The following is a 19,105-nucleotide window of genomic DNA, read 5'->3' on the forward strand; positions in this document are numbered from 1 at the left end:
AAGTACGGCTGCCCCTTGCCTGGTAAAGAGGCTGTTGGTATATGTATGTCAGGGAGAGAAGAAGTGGTGGTCTGTGGAGAGTCACAAAATCCAAACTGATCCCCAATGTCCTCCTGTAAAATAATCTATTTACATTATAAGGAAGTAGCATGCTTGATATGGAAAGAGTATATTTTTACATATGCTGTTTACTACTATGTGGTAGCACGGTTTTTAAAGGTGATGCTGTTTTTAATCAGATTTGTATCGAGGGGAACATTGCAAGTGGAAAAACAACATGCCTGGATTATTTTGCACAAACTACCAGCATCGAGGTACTGGACGTACATTTCTTTGTCTTTATTTACATCATTAAGCAGTTGCTTGTCTTGACAAAATTGACAACTTAGAAGTGTCCTTTCTTAGGCTAATGAGAAAGGAGCAGCAGGTTGTGAGCCAGTGCACTTACTGGTGCACCTCCCCCTTCCCCAACTATTTGTAGTCAAACTGTAGAAGAGAAATTTAGATCATATGTAATATAGTACTGGATGCCAAAATATCAGTAAAACCTGTGGATTAGAGGTTGTACCTCCGTAAAGTAACAGCGACCCACATGGGTTGGGCATGTTGGGGCACGCTTATTTGCTCTTTTATGTCACTTAAATCTTAGATGTATCTTGTAATAAGCAAAGTAAAGACAAAGAAGTAATGATGTAAAAATACTGATGTCAGGTAACTGAGATCCCAGTAAATGGGGCTTTTTTAAAAAACGAAAAATCTCTTAGAATTGTTTCTGGGGATTTCTTAGACTGGCATGGTATTTGATTTCATATTATTTAGAAGAAGATTAGGGGAAGGGCAGGCTTACTATATTTTAAACAAAATCAAGATCAAACCTCAGTGAGCAATTGCTTTGTGCACATCAGATATTAATACTTTTCCTGGCAGACCTGGGAGCACATTTGATAATAAGTCTTAGGATTCCTCATAGAAATGCTGGGTTGCCAGATGTATTTGGGAGTTTAACAGGAATGATCCTTATGGAGTAAATAACTATTAACCCAAAGAATAGCAAACCTTAATTTGCATATAGTGCAACATTTTTTAAAAAGCTAGTTAACTTCCCAGGCTTATCAGATTCTCTCAGGTCTGGCTCTACAGTATCGTTGGAGTTTTCGACGCTGTTTGAACCAGATAAGTCTCTTGTGATTTTACCTATTCAGATTAGAAGCTTTTCTGATTAATTTCATAAAAGTTTTGAATACGTTTTGATGGTTAGATCGCAAAAATAAAATGAAAAGTAATATGATAGCAGACTGATCCTCTTTGCTGACAAGTGTTACTTTCTGAGAAATTAATTTGTGAGGGAATGAGCAGGTCATTGAAATGCAATCAGTACGTAGCTAGGCCATTCCTTCCCTTACATGGTACTGATTTTGACTTGAAAAAGTGAAATTATATCCAGACTCATTACGTAATCAATCCAGTGTTGTATTTTGGTGGTTTAAAAATGCTAAAAAGATGTTGTATAATGATATTTCTGTATTTTTTAACAGCGTTCATTATTACGTTTTGTATTACAGGATTCAGTGTTGTTTTTTGAAGAGGGATGAGCTTTCCAATACAAGTCCTGAATACTCTGACTTACTGAAAGAGTATTCATTAAAATAGTTGTAGACTTGTAGGGTCAAATTAAGTATTTTGAATCTAAAATATGTTTAACATGGAGTAATTCTTTTTAATGAGGTTTTGACAGAACCAGTGACTAAGTGGAGGAATGTTCGTGGTCATAATATCCTGGTAAGTGGCAGAAATTACTTCTACAATTACTGTCCTTTTAGAAAGACATGCATGAGGACTTGCCAGTCAGCAAAACTGTTATGAAAGGTGTGGTCATAATCTCATACAGCAAAAAATAAAGCTCCATGATGCAAAAGATCTTTTACTGTGATTAAGACATGCATATAATAGAAACATTGCACATAAAATGTGGTTTTGGCAAGGACTGGGTCTTCTATTGCATATGAGCCAAAGAAATTCACAGAAAAGTAAGTGTGAGCGTGACAGTTGTTTCTAAGTCTACTTATGCCTATTTCAAAGAAGGGAAGAACATCACTCAAAGTGAGGGGTGGATCTGATCAGTTAATATCATTTGACTGCTGAAGATGAGGAAAATTCAGTCCTGTGAGGTGTTGAGAGCTTCTGTTGTCTTTTGGGTAGTCGTCGTTTCTTGGAACCATTCCCCACAAGTACGTCTCTTTGTCACAGCTGTGCTCGGAGACAGCAGTCAGGGCTCTGACTACATCTGTAGATACGCTTATGCTTTTGCTGGGATGGCCAAAGTGGTTTCTGATGTCGGTCTTCCCTGCTTGTCTGATCCCCTCCATTGCACAAATCTCATTGCTGGCTGAGATGGGTATCTCTGCTCAAGCTCATGTGGTATTTGCTGTCAACACAGCAGTGTGGATACACCCCAAACCACATGTGCCCAAACATGTATTTGATGCAATTACTGCTAGCATAGGTCCTCTGGAAAAGTAAACTCTCCCTACTACGAGTTGCTGATGCTTTACTTTCTTATTATTAGTAAAGGGATGGGGCGTGTTTGGCTGTGTCGCACATCATCACAGAAATCTGTGCACTTCAGAATACTTTCCCATTCTGATCTTGGACAAGGAGAAACGAAAGAGGTCAGATCTGTGGACTGAAGCCATGCTGCTGACTTAAAGCTTGTCACCTCAGCAAATAGACGCTGAATGGTGTCTTATTTTGAGTCAGATCTTTTCTCTGCTTTGCAGGATAGACTGTCGCTTGTAAGTGTATGTGTGTGTGGAATTGCAGCAATTGGAAAGAGTGGAAGATCTGAGAACTGCTTTGAGGATCCTTTGGGAAGAGCAGTCGTTTGTGTTAAAAGACACCTTTTCTGAGGCCCAGAACATACTTACTGGAACCGTATTTGCATTTCTGGATGGACTGGGTATACTGAGAGTCTGTCAGTGCACAAAAATAGAGTAGCAGATACTTTTTTTTAATTACTAAACATATTTGACCTGTCTCATATGAGCTTGGTCCTGACTGTTCCAGGTACAAAGTAACTAATTCCTTTTGACTTCAGCAAGCATTCCAGGTGCCCCACTTAGTATCTCTAAGGACCAGGACTGTAATTCTTATATCTGCATTGTGGAGAGCAAATAATCACTTAATTCTTGTCAAACCTGGTGTCAGCTGTTTTAGTGTACTTCTTTTAGCAATTCTGTTGTGGTGCGAAAGCTTACTAAATACCCAACTTCCCTTTTTTTGCTGTTTGACCTAACGAAAATGTCTGTCTGTCTCGCTTCCATCTCTAACCCTAGGGCTTAATGTACCAAGATGCATCAAGATGGGGGATAACATTACAGACTTACGTACAGCTTACCATGTTGGAGCAGCATACCAGACCAATGGTAAATAAACATATTTTTCTTTTAATTTAAAAAAGAATTAGATACAGTTATGAGTAATAAATACTTTTAACCTTCTATCATCCAAAAGTTAGGTTGTTGTTTGCGTTCTGTCTTTGTTCCTGCAGTGAGTATGAATTTTTATGGTGCAAAGACATTGTTGATATGCTCAACGTGTTCCAGGAGTGAAACATCTGCCTCCTACCTGCTCAGAACTTTTACTTCCCCAAACGAATACTGCTTTTTTTGCACCACCCTTATGAGCTAGACGTGCACAAATCTCTTCATCATCACATGTCAGTGACTTGCCTGTAGTTGGTCTCTATATAAATTTAGCTATTTCAAATCTTTGGCAAACATTAGGTAATCTTAAAGATAGCGTTAGTATTCATTCTACTGTTCCATGCTGTCTAGCACAAATTTAGCCATTGCTTCTTGTGTTTATCCAAAATACTTCCACTAAAATTTTCTATTGCTTTTTTTCAGATGGCTTACATCCTTTTTTTCTTGTAATTTTTTTCTTTTTCTGTATTGATTCACACACTCTACCTTTTTATCAAGAGCTGTTCATTTCTCTTTCCTTAAAACACCTTTTGCTACATTCTCTGCTAAATCTTCCATTCCCTGATTACAAGATCTGATCGTGGGTGGCACACTTGTATCTTAATGATTGTTCTTGCATTATATTTTCCAAGTTTGTGTCAGGGCAAACTTTCAGAAGAACCACATATGATAGTGATACCACACATATAATCATTAGCTTTTTGGAAGAGGTGTTTTTTCAAGATAATAGAAATCTCATTCTGTTGCAGAAAATGTTCATTTAAAAATTCCTGAGGATCGCCCTGCATTTTAATCTGTGCCTTGCTGTCATTTGCCATTTGAGCCTTGCTGGAGCAATTGTTGCTTTTGTGGTCATTAACGTGCAAGAATGCCTGGTTGGAAAGAGCTCTGCCAGAGTTGCCTTGCTCTGCAGGGGCCAGAGAGTGTCAGAGAATCTCTCTTCTCCAAAATGAAGCGCTGTTTGAACACGTGCAGGACTGGCTAAGGCAGCAGTACTTTGTCACTTGTAATTATTTCTTTAAAAAGTTCTGTTTTCTTGTTACAGTTTTTCTGATGTTAGGCCTGTGCTGTTGACACAGTAACACACCTGAAGGTGGCAGCAACTCAGGTAGCAATAGTTCCTGTTGCTCTGCAGATCCCAAGTGGATTGCTACTTTTTTGTCCCCCCTAGTTAACTTCAGCTGCTCAGTTGAATGCTTCCACAGTTACCTTTGAAACTTGCGTATGAATAACAACTTAGTTACATAGGTGTTTAATAACGCAGCGACCATAAGCAAGATTAAGAATACTTGTTTTTGTGGTTCCCGCCCTCCCAGTAAATTTTTTTATCACAAGATCTGGAAGAACTGAAAATGTTATGTATTTCATAATGTAAAGGACATGATGTGCAATATGAGCTTGAAAAGAAACAAACGTGCTGAAAAATGTAAACTAGTCAGTAACTGTCAAGTTTTATTTTGTAGATTTCCCCTGTAAGAATGATGGAGCGATCAATTCACAGTGCAAAATACATTTTTGTAGAAAATTTGTATCGAAGGTATGGTATATAGTTTTCTACTTTACTTTCTTGGCTTAATTAGATTAAAAAAATACATATAATTGACTGATGATTTCTTTGGTAATTTGCATCTAAGTGGTCTGTGAAATCTGTCAGTTCTTTGTTGGAGTGGCAGTGTGTTTTGTATGGGACGTGGTGTCCACTGGTAGAATAAAACCTGTAGGACATGGGTCAGGCAAGAGCCTTTTTCAGAAGTGCTCTTGTGTATTTAGAACATCTTGTTATTTAGAACACCATTTAAAGTTATCTGCTCTCCAGCTGAATACAAAAGTCTTGCTTAAATCAAAGCAGAGGCTTACTGAACAGGTCAAAACCATGGGGATACAAGGAATAACACTGTAGGAGGGAGAGAACTAGATAGCATTATCCAGCCTAGCATCCAGGATTGGCATTTCTTGCAAGCAGGAACTCGAGTGACAAGCGTTCCAGCCCTCATGCCATTGCTCAGAATCAGGATTCACAGGGTCAAAGTAGCCTGAAAACCTTGATAGGCCAGTGAGTAAAGAAAGAACAAGAGCTATTTGTCTCTAAATGTCACTTTCTGAATCAGGTCCCCACCCCCAGGTGTGCTTGGGCCAGAGGTAGAGCAATTGGGCCTAATCCAGGTTATTTTGTTCCGGGGGATAAGATTGTGGCCCGAGATAGAAAAAGCATTTACCACCTGGCCAATGTGTAACTCATCCATCCCATACTAACTACAGTAGTGCAGTAATCAGCACTGGTATTTTTTGTTTTGTTTAGACTGCTGACCTTATATTGAGAAGTGTATGTAACAGATTGTTGTTTTAATGGATTTTTCAGTGGTCTTAAAGGACAAAACCAGTTTCTCACTGCAGTCTGCAGGGAGAATGGCTGCATGCCACAAGATGGCATTCATGCTACATAAGCTCCTAGTCTGTTACTGGAAGTGCTTTGAAAGTTGAGACACACACTGTAAGATGTGAGGCAAACAGAAAGAGACATTATTTATCCCAGTCTGTATGCAGTGGAAATGTACTGGAATGTCTTTCTCGTTTTTAATTACTGGGGTTTTTTTTCCTCATTGTTGACAAAGTGCTTTTGTCCCGAAGACTGAGAACTTTGTTGCTATGAGGCTAAGTGTGCTTGTGTCAACTCTATGTATTAATTTTGTAATAACATTTTTAAGGGCATCTAAGATGTTTCGTGGCTTCAGCACTTTTTAATGTTGGACAGAAGGCATTTGCTTGGTTTTGTTACAGCAAGCTAGAAGCCAGGTGATGCTAGCAATAGCAAACCAAAATATGATATAAGGGTGTGTAAAAGGATTATAAATAAAACAAGGAAAACTTGGGGCTACATGAAAATAGCCATTTTGAGTCACATTAAAAAAATAAGTAAATCTGTCCTCCCTCATGTCCTGTTTCCAGTGGTGGCCAGAAGTATTTGAAAAGAGTGTAAGAACAGGGTAAGCATTTATGATAATTTCTGAGTATATCCAGTAACTTATGGTTTAGGGACTTCCTTATTCAGGAGTGGTTTCTCTGTATTTAGTAACCCACAGGGAATTTCTTTTCCATGAACTTGTCCAGTTTCCCCCCTAAGCTTGTGTAAACCTTTAGTTTCCAGGACATCCTATGGCAAGCAGTTCTATAGCTTTACTCCATATTGTTTGATCACTGCCCTATCCTTATGTGTCGTAGTTCTTTAAAGATCAACTAGACATCTCCAAAACTAATACTTCTGTGTACAGGAAAGAAAACTGCCTATAAGAAAAGGCAGGATGATAATGGGAGTATGGAAATAGTAGTAAGCACAACTACAGCAGAAACAAAGTCCATTTCAGAGTTCTGAAAGCATGTGAAATGTTGTGCTAGGAGAAAGTATTGTAATGTAGAGGCAGTACCCCTGGGACTTAAAACAACTACTGCAGAGCCCGTATTAGGAGTTAGGGAAAGTCATCTTAGTAACTGCAGGTTTGTTCATCTGCCTCAGTATTTAGCACAACTTCAGAGAAAATGATGAAGGAAAGTATAATTAAAGCTTTGGACAAAATGTAAAGTCAGTGACCAACAACATATCCCGTTAGACTAATCTAGTAATTGTGTTTTGTAACATTCCACACCCACCCCACCCCCCCAAACAAAGGCATTCTCATCAATCTGAACTGAAGTTATGTATTTATCAAGGAGGTTTTGGGAGGCTTCAATGAATGATTATTTGTAAGCGCAGAAGCTGGTGTGTAATGTGATGGGAAGTCCCACTGAAGGGAGATACTGAAAGGGACGTATTAGGCTGGAAGGAGGTTACTCATGTTGGATCAGCTTTTGGATTGGTGCTTTGGTACAAAGGGTGAGAGTATGCTAATAAACTCTGTCATTCAGTTGAACCGACAACAGAAATTTCAACTATAAGATGAAAGATTGTAAGTTGAAAAGCAGAAATATAGATATCTTTTAATATATTTATAGATAAATAAAAATTGATCACAAAATAATGCTAGTATTGTGTAGCCCAGAGAAGAGTAAATGTGACTTTTGGAAGTATCTGGCAAAGGGCTTCCAGGAGGGAGATGGAAATATTGGTGCTTTTGTACACATTTTTTATGAGAGCTTTTTAACATTACTTTTTACGCTTCTAACTGCTTGTTCATGATCTATGAACTAAAACTGAAACAGGTGTGAAGTTGAGATACTGGCATGATCACAAGAATGGAAAGCCTGTTTAAAGAGACAAACCCAGCTTGACATATTTGTATGGAAAAGTTGGGAGAATACACTTGTCACCTATGGGCACACTGGGTGCAAACACAAAAAATGGGAGTTATTGAAATTGCAAGACCGTAGTAACAGAAGACTAATTAGATACAGAATGGCTGTGGATACATTAAGGGCTAAAAATTAGAAGATGGTGTCTTAGCTATAAGAGGAACAAAGAGAAAATACAAACTTTACACTTGATAGTTTATGTAGAAGGATAATAGTGCCCTGTGGCAGGGGAAAAGCCTTATAACTTAAAATGATTGCTTCCCATGCTGTGTTTTTTTTGTTCAACTGCTGCATGAAAATTTTAAAAATCATTCTGTAACTAAACAGATTTTGCAAAGGAAAATTCCTTTGTAACTTCCAGAGGCTTTTTCTTTCCTTGTTCCTATTTCCTAGAAGGAATCTCCTGTCTCTGTAGGGTAGTGATCCTAAGTCTTGTGCAGGTTAGTTAACACGCAAAAATCATGCAGAGAACACAGGAAAGGTTGTCCATGGTAGAAACTGAATGATGCCTGTCTGATGGAAGGTCTGGAAAACAAAACTGACCTGACGTATCTTTAAACTTTGCTGAAAATGTTATCAAAAAACCCCCTGAGGCTCAAGCTATTCAACAGGTATCTTCAGCAAAGGGACTGTTAAATAGCTGTATGGAAGGTATTTTCCCATTAAAAGCATGTAAAAATGAAATAGAACTTTTTTTATTCAAAATAAGACTCAGACTGAACGGGGTAAGCATGCTGCAAAGAGCAAAGGTTATCTTCTGCTTTCTTTTCTGTCAGAGAAAGTATTGTTTAGGGTCCCCATCTTGGAGAAGAATCCCTTGTTATCTCTAGTCTACACAAGCTCTTCTCCTTTAGGAAAATCATTAGTTTAAGCAAGGGATGAAGAACTGTGTGAATATGAGGAATAGCAGCTCTTCTTTGATCCAATGTCACTCAGTATTTGTGTTTTGGCTTTGCAGGCCTTTTCCCAGAGAGAGAAATAGAGTAAGATTTACGACGATGATGGAAGGCTTAAATTGTCAGCAATTGCTGTGAGCTTCTCCGGCATGCAGAGATATGCATGAGTGTCCAAGTTCTTACTGCGATTGCACATCTGAGTTTAGCACTGAAACACGGTCATGTTAGGTGTAAAACTGTAGAATTATTTTAAGTGTGTGCACGTGAGTATGCATGGTATGTTATAGGGTAAGCACTACCGATTGACTTTGTCCCATTTGAATTTATAGTTATTTATGATATAAAGCTTGTTCCATTCATGTTTAACTTTTGCAGTAAAAACTTTACTTGATAGGAGTCAAATGACAGCAAACTCTGGAAATGCAAACACCCTTTTGTGCCTTATACATTACCTGTATCTTTATGGATCTTGAGCCTGATCCAGAATCCTCACAGGATTAGCCAGGGGATTCCACTGACACAGGGAAGGCAGAGGCATGTTGTCTGTAGGGCAGGTCAATGCAGAATTGACCTGGATGTATCTGTCTTTTAGGGTAAGAATAGTGGGGCTTTTTCTGATTTCTAATTCCTTTTGACTTTCCTGTTCTCCCCATATATATCTTGGAGAAAAGTGGCAGAATCGGTAATTGGCTTTATGTATATGCCTGCTACCCAGAAATGTATACAATTGATATATTAGAAGAATAGCAGTGAATTGTGTTATCCCATTTCTTGGGTGCTTTGGGAGGCAAGATATTCAGCTGGATGGCAGATAAAGAAGGGAGGTGGTACGAATACGGGTTTTACTTTCTTGCATACTTAAGTGGAAATATCTTTCCGGATTATCTTTACTCAGTTTTGCCAGTGATCAAAGCATGTTGCCAGAAGAATGGTTTAGAAATCTGTGGAATCTTTCTTCAGCACTATTGAAAATGTTGCAACTGGTCTTAATCATTCAGCTGGAGAGGATAGGACCCTCTCAACCCCATTTCTTTTTTTATATTTTTATTGCAGAGGCATTTAGGAAAGCGTGTGGAGTATGTGTTACTGTCACCAGTTTTGAAGACAGAATAATGCAAAACTAGTAATATTTGACTATTTAGGTATATGGTAATAAGTGAAAATTACGATACTAGTAAAAACATTATATGTGATTCTTAATATGTCCTCTGTGGACTCCCTTTTACATGAGTTGTTTGATATTTTGTTATTCTTACTGAGATAACTTTGGGACAGTTGTCTCCAGTATTGTCTATACTCTCTGAATGCGGAGTTCAAATTAAACATGTTGAATATTTCAGTATTCTTTCCACAAATATTTCTTACAGTGGGAGTAAATTTTATTTACACAGTATCATTATTTTTTCCACTGCTCTTTACTATGGCTTCTGTAATGAATTGTCAGTGCTGCTTAATAAATCAAGCCTTTCTGGTGACATGCACTGCAGTAGTTCAAATATATTTGAAATGATCCTGATATAAAGAACTTGAGCAATAAATACCATTGACACTAATTTGTTGTTATTGTATAAATGTCAACATGGTAATGTTTTTCTTCTTAGTCACCAAGTAATTATTTCTTAACTGTAGTGGGAAAAATAATTAATGTTTGTAACTGTTAATAATAGAAACTTCGTGTTAGTAAGTACTCTTTTTTTTAAAAAAAAAGAAAAAGGTTTGGTCTTTCTATTGTATAAACAATGCTTTATGAGGCCTTCAATTTGGGTGGGCGTAATCTTGGTCTTGTTTGCATTTCACATATGCCGGAGTAAATTGGGAGTAATTCTAGTCAGGTGAAAAAAATTATGAGTTTAGAATTGATGTGTGCATGCTGTTCAGTGAGTGATGACTTTTTTGTTTATTCAGCGGAAAAATGCCAGAGGTGGATTATGTTGTCCTAACTGAATGGTTTGACTGGATCCAGAACAACACTGACGTTGCAGTTGATTTGATAGGTAAAATTTTAATGGGATCTGGAGGGGCATGTTTGTAGGTGGGTTTCTTTACTGGGAGAAAAAAGAATTCTTGTTTCCTGGGTCATAAATAATCACATTATTCAGTATAATTGTGGTTGCAATGTGTAGCATCAGACAGCATGAATTTGTGGATAATTCATGGACTGATTAACAGTAATGCCGAAGGGGGAGGTTCAGTGGTGGTACCCAAGCCAGGATTCTTTCCTTCTATAGTTTGTGAAGTTAAGTTTCTTCTTTGCTTTTAAAGCTGATCCTGAAACATAATGATTATAATTTTTGTTATGGTAGTTTATCTGCAGACTTCTCCTGAAGTTTGTTATGAGAGGTTAAAGAGAAGATGCAGAGAAGAGGAAAAGATCATTCCTCTGGTAAGGAATTCCTTCAACATATGTGGTTACAATGAGCTTTAAAAACATAATGATTCCAATCTAAATACTAAAATCATATCCTAAGTATATTGCCAAAATGTGGTGCTGCTGTTTCCATTGCAAATTAAAACTTCAGTATTTAATTTTGATTTATTTTATAAAAATGATCTGTTGTGCACACTGGCTTTCCCAAGCGTTACATTTTAGTAATCAGTGTAGTATAGCTGACTGTTTAGGTGCAGTATTAATCAACTGTTAATCTTCTCTAAGATGTAAAAAGGCAATTGCTTTTCTATCATTAAATGGCATAAAAGCACCCAGTTGAAGCAGAAATACCTGTGCATGCAGGTGCTGAAGATTTATGTGGGCACTTTCTGTTGTCTGCTATTACTAGGATGTTTATGCCTGAAAAGTGTCTCTGCTTGTGTCTGAAAACAAGCAACTTCTGGAAAATTGTTAGCATGGGAATCTGCTTAAAAATAAACTGTAGTAATTGAATGATCACTTTCTGTGTCTCAGTTACAGAATGGCCCTTCGTTAAACAAGTTTTCTCCTAAAGAAAGCCTAACCAGAAATAAATGTAGTTACTGAAGACATACTGTATACTACAAATGTATCTCTGGTGTTGGGTAGTTCAGTAGAAGCAATTGTCAGTTGAAGATATATGTAAAGAGCTAAATTTTGGGCCATGTGAAATTTTGCCTTGGAGAATAAATCCTTGCTATAATGGATTTGAAGAGACATTGTGTTACTCCACAGCTCTACTGAGGGGTGGGCAATTACGAATGAAAAATGTTAAGTGGTCTCCATGAAAAAAACCTAATAGTTGATGACAGGTGGAAATGCTTTTAGAGGAAATTGAGTCAGAGTTAGGAGAAAGTGAACTGGGAATTTCAGGAAAATGTATTGACACAGAAAGTGCCTTCAATGCATATTCTTTGCAGTCTTGCCCTTTTTGTCCTTACTTCTCTTTCTTGTATTTTTCTCTGTAAAATCTTGAGCCAGATTATCCTATGGGAGAGAAATGTGGTCCTTGATCTTAAAAGGAGCTGAGAGCCCTGTGTTCCTTTAAGCTCTGTGTCTTTGAGGTTCTTCATGGAGTAAAACCTTATACTGGGAATTAGTTTTTCTCAGAAACCTTCTGATGCCTTTTATTTTTGTTAGTGGAAATATCTGATGCTGGCTTTTATATGTAGTTCTTAACTACTTACCAAATGTATAAAAATTGCAGTGTGTGTTTCATCCCTGGGCATACAGGTTATTTGAATGCCTCTTTTCTAGGAATATTTAGAAGCTATTCATCAGCTCTATGAAGACTGGCTCATTAAACATACACTATTCAAAGTTTCCTGCCCAGTGCTTGTGAGTATCACTTTAGTTACAACCAATTAAGCATATGGAGGATTGTACTCTCCAAATACTAAGAGTGTTATTTAGTGGTAAAAGTAAATAAATCTGCTTTTCTAATAACCTTTGGAGAAGGAAAATCTCAGAAAAATGTTTACAGCTATGCCAAGTGTATAGCATAAAAGTCTGGTCTTCCATCTCTGGTAGAATTTGAGGGGCTGTTCACTGTGATTGTTTGCAGGATCAGACATGTAGCTTTTTAATGAATGCCAAATTCTGAACAGAAAGGTAACTGGACAGATCTCTAGGAGTATATCTGTTTGGCTTCAGTGGTACTCCTGTTCTATTTTGCTCAAAAGCAAACATGTTTTATGGTGTCATTATTTCTAATGTTCATCATCTTCTTTTCAAGGTTATTGGAGCTGACCATGACATGCAGAAAATGGTAGAAAAGTATGAAGAAAACCGGGACCAAATACTAAATCCATATAATATGCAACACCATTTATAGATGTCTGCGGTTGTATTTTAAAAAACATGTTTTTTAAACATGTATTTTAAAAAACATGAATTCTGATTTGGGGGCAATTTTGAGTATATTCAGTATTTCTAAATGGTTTTTGCTATTGAATTATGCTTTGTAGAATGTTGTGGACTTACTGCTATGAAATGTTCAGAAACAAGTCAGAAACAGAATATAAGCCAATTCCCTTTAATGTTTTTACATTCTCCATCAGCTTTACTGTGTCAATATGGTTCATATGGCTATTTCTCCCATTTCCCACTTCACTGCTGCTTTCTATAAGTAACCTAAGTTGTTGCTTCCCCCCCCCCCCCCCCCCCCCCCAAGACAACCCTATTTTTGTAATTTGAAAGGAAGTTCCATACAAGAGATGGGATGTCCTCTTTTATTGTTAGAGGAAGCAAATGAAGTGCATCATGTTAAAGTGGTTTTGTTAAATAGGTCTTGTCAGGTTGAAACAGGGGTCTTGCTCTAATCCTACCTACACTAGTGCAATTTCATTGAATTCAGTAAGTTTCTTCTGCTTTACATGAAATCACAACATAGCTGTAGTTCTGAAGATAACAATGCACTAGCATAGTCCCACTGAATTCAGTGGCAAAAAAAAAAGAATAACAGTTTTCATAAATGATTGCAGAATGGCTCTGAGGCTTTTTTTTAAGCCAGGTTTTTAAAAGGGCTTCTTTCTCCCTAGTGTTCATGAAATCACTGGCCCTACCATGGCCGAGTTGAGGACTAGTGAAAATACAGGGTGCACAGAACTGTATTTGTTGTTCCTTTCAAATGATTATAAAAAACCTAAATTAATTGATTTCTTAACTATTTTAGATTCTTCAATTGTACTTATTTTATAAAGAAAAATACAGGTGGTTCTTTGGGTTTATTGATCAGTTTATTGTGACTTACAGGTACTTGGAGACTAGAGAAACACAGTGGAGGTTTCATTCTTGCACTTGTTAGCTAAAGTGTTGAGTTGCTCTTAATTTCTGCGTTACCCTCTGAGTGTTGTCTTCAAGATAATCTTTGTAATGCAGCAGTTATGACTGTTTTCACATTACTTTTTCTGTTTAATTTGAGGGGAATGTTTCCTGAAGTATGGTATATAATTTTTTTTTCCATAATAGTTTTGGTTGGTTTAATTGGAGCAAGCAAGGTTAACAGTGCTTTAAAACACGCTTATATTAATTTAGTTGGGCATCTGTCATAGCTTTGTAGTGAATGCTCCTAAAAATGGCTAATGTCCAAGACTTCAGTTAGTACTTTGATCACTTATTACAGACATTTGTCTGTAACTTGTTGGAGGATATAAATTTTCAGTTACTTGGCTTTTCCATGTTCTACCTGATTTTGAACAATAACTGATAGTATTACTTTTGGAGATCACTTCACTGCTTTTATTTTGTAGTTTTGTGGTAGCTGGTTTCGTGGTATCCCTAAAAATCACTGTAGTTGAAATGACTGCACTGTTTTCCAAGGCAGGAAATGCAGTTCATTTCTTGTTACTTCCATCTGGTAGGATACTTTTTTCCCAAATCAGTACAACTTAATAATGATCAGTGCACTGAGAAAGCATTTCCTAGTGAAGTACTATATTAGTATACTAAAGCTTGTGAACTCAGTATTACCATTCTATTGTTCTGTTGTAAAGCTTTAGAATTCTAGCGTAAAAATAAGATTTTGTGTGTGAAGTAATCATCTTACTTATTGAAGCCTATTTGTAGGGGGATAGTAGGCATTCTTGAAACCTTCTGTTAAAACTTTCAACGTTTTTTCTGCTGTAAGAGACCAAAAGAAATATTTCTTTGGAAATAGTTCTGTAAACTTGAAGTTCAGTCATCTTCAGTTTGTTCAAAATTGTAATTTCATTATGGATTGTAGAAGCCAAGGATGTACGTTTTGCACACAGTCCAGAAAATAACACTTAAATCATTTTGTACAGAGAATCTTACAGTACAAAGAATCTCACTGTTATCTTTCAGCTTTTGAAAGCAATTTATGCTTTTTGGTCAGATTTTTTTCCCCTTCATTACATCAAAACAGTAGTTTGGATGGAGGTTATTGATCCTCATAATTATAATGGAATATAAAGGAATTATTGCTGTAACTTATTAAAAATTACAGATGCAATGGCTACAGAGAACATATTTATTTTATGTTTTGCTATCAGTTTTCATGTATAGATTTTTATGTACAGGAAGGTTGTGGTATTTAATGAAAACTGGGAACAAAACCAAACAGGTTGCTTGTTATGTGTCATAAATGTAAAATGTTTGCCGTCTGCTATAGTTGTGTAGATAAAAATACTGTAGTAATCATAAATAGCTGTTTTTAAGCCTGAAATTTATTTGCTTTTGTTTCCTGAAATCTCTCAGTTGATGAGGGGAGGGAAAAAAGGGCAATCAGCATTAGTCTGATACATATTTCATTCCTTTTATGACTGTCTAAGAAGCAGTGATTGGGTGGCAAGTTGCAAAATACCATAGAAATGACTGTGTTTCTGTAGGCAGACTGAACTTCAGTACCAGTGGAATGGATCATATAAAGAAGCTGCCACTTCTCTTGGCTTTTAAGATTTGGTCCATAAGTTGGATGTAGCCGATACTTGTAGACTGAACCATACATAACTGGTTTTGCATACATTTTGGCTATTCTGGATTGAATTACTTCTGTCACAATGAGTTCCACATCTAAACTGCAGTATGTGTGAAAAGGGATTATCTCCTCCTGTATTGCTTTTTCTTTATTACATACTAGTCTGGATAGAGGGATGTCTTCTCCAGACTTTGGTATTTACTTTGTCCTGGTCAAGGTGTATTAGCAAATCAATAATATCTGGGAGCAGCATATAAATTGATCTGAAGTTAGAGAGACTGGCAAAATTAAAACATTTAACAGTTGCATTCTCTTAGCCTGGCCTTTTGTGTATTTCTTCTAGCATGAGAAGCATGTTTAGGACATCTTTGTTGTTTGATTAAACATTTCAGAGGTGACTGTCCAAAACTGTAGGTCTTAAGAAGCCTTGAAAATTGTTTTCACCAGTGTAATTAGCGCACAAAATGTCTGCCTACACCAGGAAATAATCCAGTATCTCTCTTCAGTGCACTTCCTCCTGCAGAGACTGTAGGAAGTGCTGGGTATTCTGCCATCAGTTGCTATTAAAAGATTCAGACCTGAAGGTCTCTGTCCCTCCCCCGGAATAACAGCTCTCCTAGCAAGTTACTGTCCTGTTTCAGGACTTGGAGAATCCAGCCCTTCCTGTAGCGTATGGAGGTTTAAGTCAACATTGTGCATTTCTAAAGCAGAATAAAGTCAGGTGAGAATTACGGTGGTGTTCACCCCCACCCCAGCATTTGAGGGGGCTGACAGAAAGTTGCAAACTTTTTTTTGAAAATGAAAAGTTTAGTTTCAGAACAAAAACTAGCAGTTGGTAGATTAATTCCTACATAAGAGAAATGCAGTCTTCTGTCTAGTCCAGATCAATTTTTTAATTAACCATTTAACATTTTTTTAAGAGGCTGGCATGTGATAATTACTTGTGCTGTATGAGGATCAGGGCACCATTTTGCTGAGTGTTCTGTAAACATACACCTACAAGAGTGATCTCTGAACACATACGGAAGTTCCATAAGGAGACTGACAGAATAGAGGAGCTCTGTTTGTTACCTGTGTATTGCATGCATACTACTTGATTTTACTTTTTATGCCAGAAGGCTTTGAGTTGAATCCTTTGCTCCACCCTAGGGCCTTCTACCTGCTAAGTGATAGTCCTCCCTTGCATCCCCCCAAAAAAGTATTGAGCTGTTAGGACTTCCACTGTGAGTATGCTGCTCTGCAGATGTCACTATATCCCAACCCAATCCTAATTTCAGGAGTTTTTTTACTATTCAATGCTGTGAAAAGGAACCCTATGGGATTTAATTGGTTATCTCACTTAGCTGTGCCAATTAATTTCCGATGGGTGGGACCTTTAACTGTGGTGGTGGGTTACTGGTGGTTATTCTCCCAGCGTTTAGGTACAAGTAAGGTAAATGATAAAGCAGTGTTTCAGAAATTGTCTTTTTGTGGTGAGATGACTGAACAGTAGAGATGTATCTTCATCAGTGCTTTGCAAGCCCTTGCCAGTCCCTCTCAGGTATGCTTTGTCTGTGTTGTGGGGAATTGTTTTTTAAGATGGTGATTTATAATTCTGAAGCAAATTGTAGTTTCTTAATTCATTTAGTGTCTGCATGCTTTCCAGTTGTGTGGGTTTTGGGGTTTGGGTTTAATTTGTTTTTGTCATATCATTGAAATTTGGTTTTCATTCTTGGCTTTAAAACCAACAAAGTTTGTTCTAAACCCAGGCTATGCTTCTTGAGCACCTTAGCTCCAGACAGGGCAAGGGTGTATTTGTGATACAAATGTTAAGGGGGGAGAAAATGACTATTATAAGAGACCCAGTGGGGAGAAGTTGTGCAAGTGAGTATCACCCAGCTACCAGGTCTGCTGCCTGAGCTCTGTGTCTGCACTGATCAAAAGAGAATTTCTCTAATCCAAGCCTTGGGAGAGCTGAGCCATTCAAAGTAGTTGTGTGTAGCATATAAATTTGGGAACAGAATTGGCCTTGTGTCTCTATGATGGAAAGACAATCCAATCAGTCAGTAAATCCCCGTTCAATTCATAGACAAATCAGGACCAGCTGTAGCACAATTAAAGTTGACAGCTCACCAGAGGATAGGCACACATTTTACAAACAGATCATCTGCCTTTAGAAAGGGTCCCAGGCAGCCCTCTTGCTGACTAGCAGTGCTGCTTGAGTGGTGGCTCTTATTTAAGTTAATTAGCCAAGAAGATGTGCAGTGGTTACTACCAACTGGGACAGGAGGGCACTGGCAGATGGGATCAGAAATCTTATGGTCCCTTTTGTCTGTCCCTCTTCTCACGTCCGGCTGTATTTACAACTAGATTTTTAAAGCCAGTTCTACCTTACTCATGTGGAAGCAGTTGCACAAAGGACTGCTGCCTAAGGCCTATTAAAGAGGACTTACTTTTTATTTCAGCTGGTTTTCAAATCCTGTCTCTTCACAAGCATCTTTAACTGTAAAGCAGTTGTCTCTCGAGACCCCAGAAACTTGCAAATACAAAAGTAGTTTCTAGTACAAGACCTCAAAACCCTACCATTTGTACAGGAAGAGAAGTTAAAGGTGTTCTTGCAGCAATAAGAAACTCGGATGAAAATATCCAGAAGACCGTAAGTGCATAGTAGCTCTCCCTACAAAAGCACACAGAACACTTACCACTCCTGGCCAATCTGCCATAAAGAGGAGATTATTCCTCAGTCCAGGTACTCAAACATTAACAAAAAGTAGATTCTCAGAACATGGCCATTTTCTATTTAATAAATTTTGTGCAGTTTAACTGTTTGGTTGGCATTGTTCATCATTACTATCTCCACTGGTGTTCCTGTGACTTGGTGGAGCTGTGGACTGTGGTGCACTGTTAGCAAGTTAGGGCTATGCTTCCTCTCTTCTGAAAGACCCTCTGTATATTTTGTTTTCCCCATGTGAGGTTGTTCATAAGCTCCTGGACAGGGAAGATGCTGGTCCAAAACTCTGCTCAAACAGGGGCAAAGTGAAGATCTATGTCTCCTGTATGCCAGATACCATGAAGACAGACGCAACTGTGCACAGGCCCATGAGGGAAGTTTAATAAAGACATGAGTGTTTCTCACAGTAGATGTTAACTGAACAAGTTTAATCAAGGCCAGCAGTATGGCATTAGTGGAGTTAGATGCCCAAGATGGTGTCTTTTCGAGTGGTAGTCTTTAGTTTCCTTTTGTATTGGTTTTTCATGTGTAAGTTGCTGATAAATTTTCCTCATGCAGCTACAGTAAAGACAAAAATGGGATGTTAGGTATATGAATCCTGTAGTACTGGTGGTCATCTAAATACTGAGGAGACATCTTCATTTGTGATGAGAAGGGGTTTTTGTAGTTTTAAATTAGAATTCCTGAATAATTGACACAATACAAGATTTAAAACACATAATTTTAATAACCCCCACAGGGGGAAAATATAGCTTATAAAAACCAAAATGGTTAGGAAGAAGAGATAGGTACTGTAAAGAAGAGCAAGGAGATTGTTGTGGGTTGACCCAGCCAGCAGCTAAGTGCTTACACAGCTGTTTGCTCCCCCCTTTGCTCCCTCCAGCAGGA

General features: G+C 37.7%; 1 protein-coding gene across 4 annotated transcripts in view; it reads left to right on the plus strand.

Moving 5' to 3' along the window:
* TK2 (thymidine kinase 2) overlaps nucleotides 1-19,105 on the plus strand; it is a 341,867-nt gene that overhangs the window by 1,871 nt on the left and 320,891 nt on the right. For 2 of the 4 annotated variants that reach the window (XM_075510835.1, XM_075510833.1), the window contains exons 3-11: nucleotides 240-314; nucleotides 1,726-1,779; nucleotides 3,333-3,422; nucleotides 4,946-5,019; nucleotides 8,725-8,796; nucleotides 10,568-10,656; nucleotides 10,966-11,045; nucleotides 12,327-12,407; nucleotides 12,805-15,819. In XM_075510835.1, coding sequence (XP_075366950.1) covers nucleotides 240-314; nucleotides 1,726-1,779; nucleotides 3,333-3,422; nucleotides 4,946-5,019; nucleotides 8,725-8,796; nucleotides 10,568-10,656; nucleotides 10,966-11,045; nucleotides 12,327-12,407; nucleotides 12,805-12,903 — 714 coding nt within the window. In that variant the 3' untranslated portion in view covers nucleotides 12,904-15,819. Of the gene's footprint in view, nucleotides 1-239; nucleotides 315-1,725; nucleotides 1,780-3,332; nucleotides 3,423-4,945; nucleotides 5,020-8,724; nucleotides 8,797-10,567; nucleotides 10,657-10,965; nucleotides 11,046-12,326; nucleotides 12,408-12,804; nucleotides 15,820-19,105 lie in introns of those variants that run through there. The other 2 variants (XR_012776959.1, XM_075510832.1) reach the window with 2 other exon arrangements.

This window comes from Mycteria americana, chromosome 8 (genome assembly GCF_035582795.1).
Source record: "Mycteria americana isolate JAX WOST 10 ecotype Jacksonville Zoo and Gardens chromosome 8, USCA_MyAme_1.0, whole genome shotgun sequence".
In the NCBI taxonomy this organism is placed as follows: Eukaryota; Metazoa; Chordata; class Aves; order Ciconiiformes; family Ciconiidae; genus Mycteria; species Mycteria americana.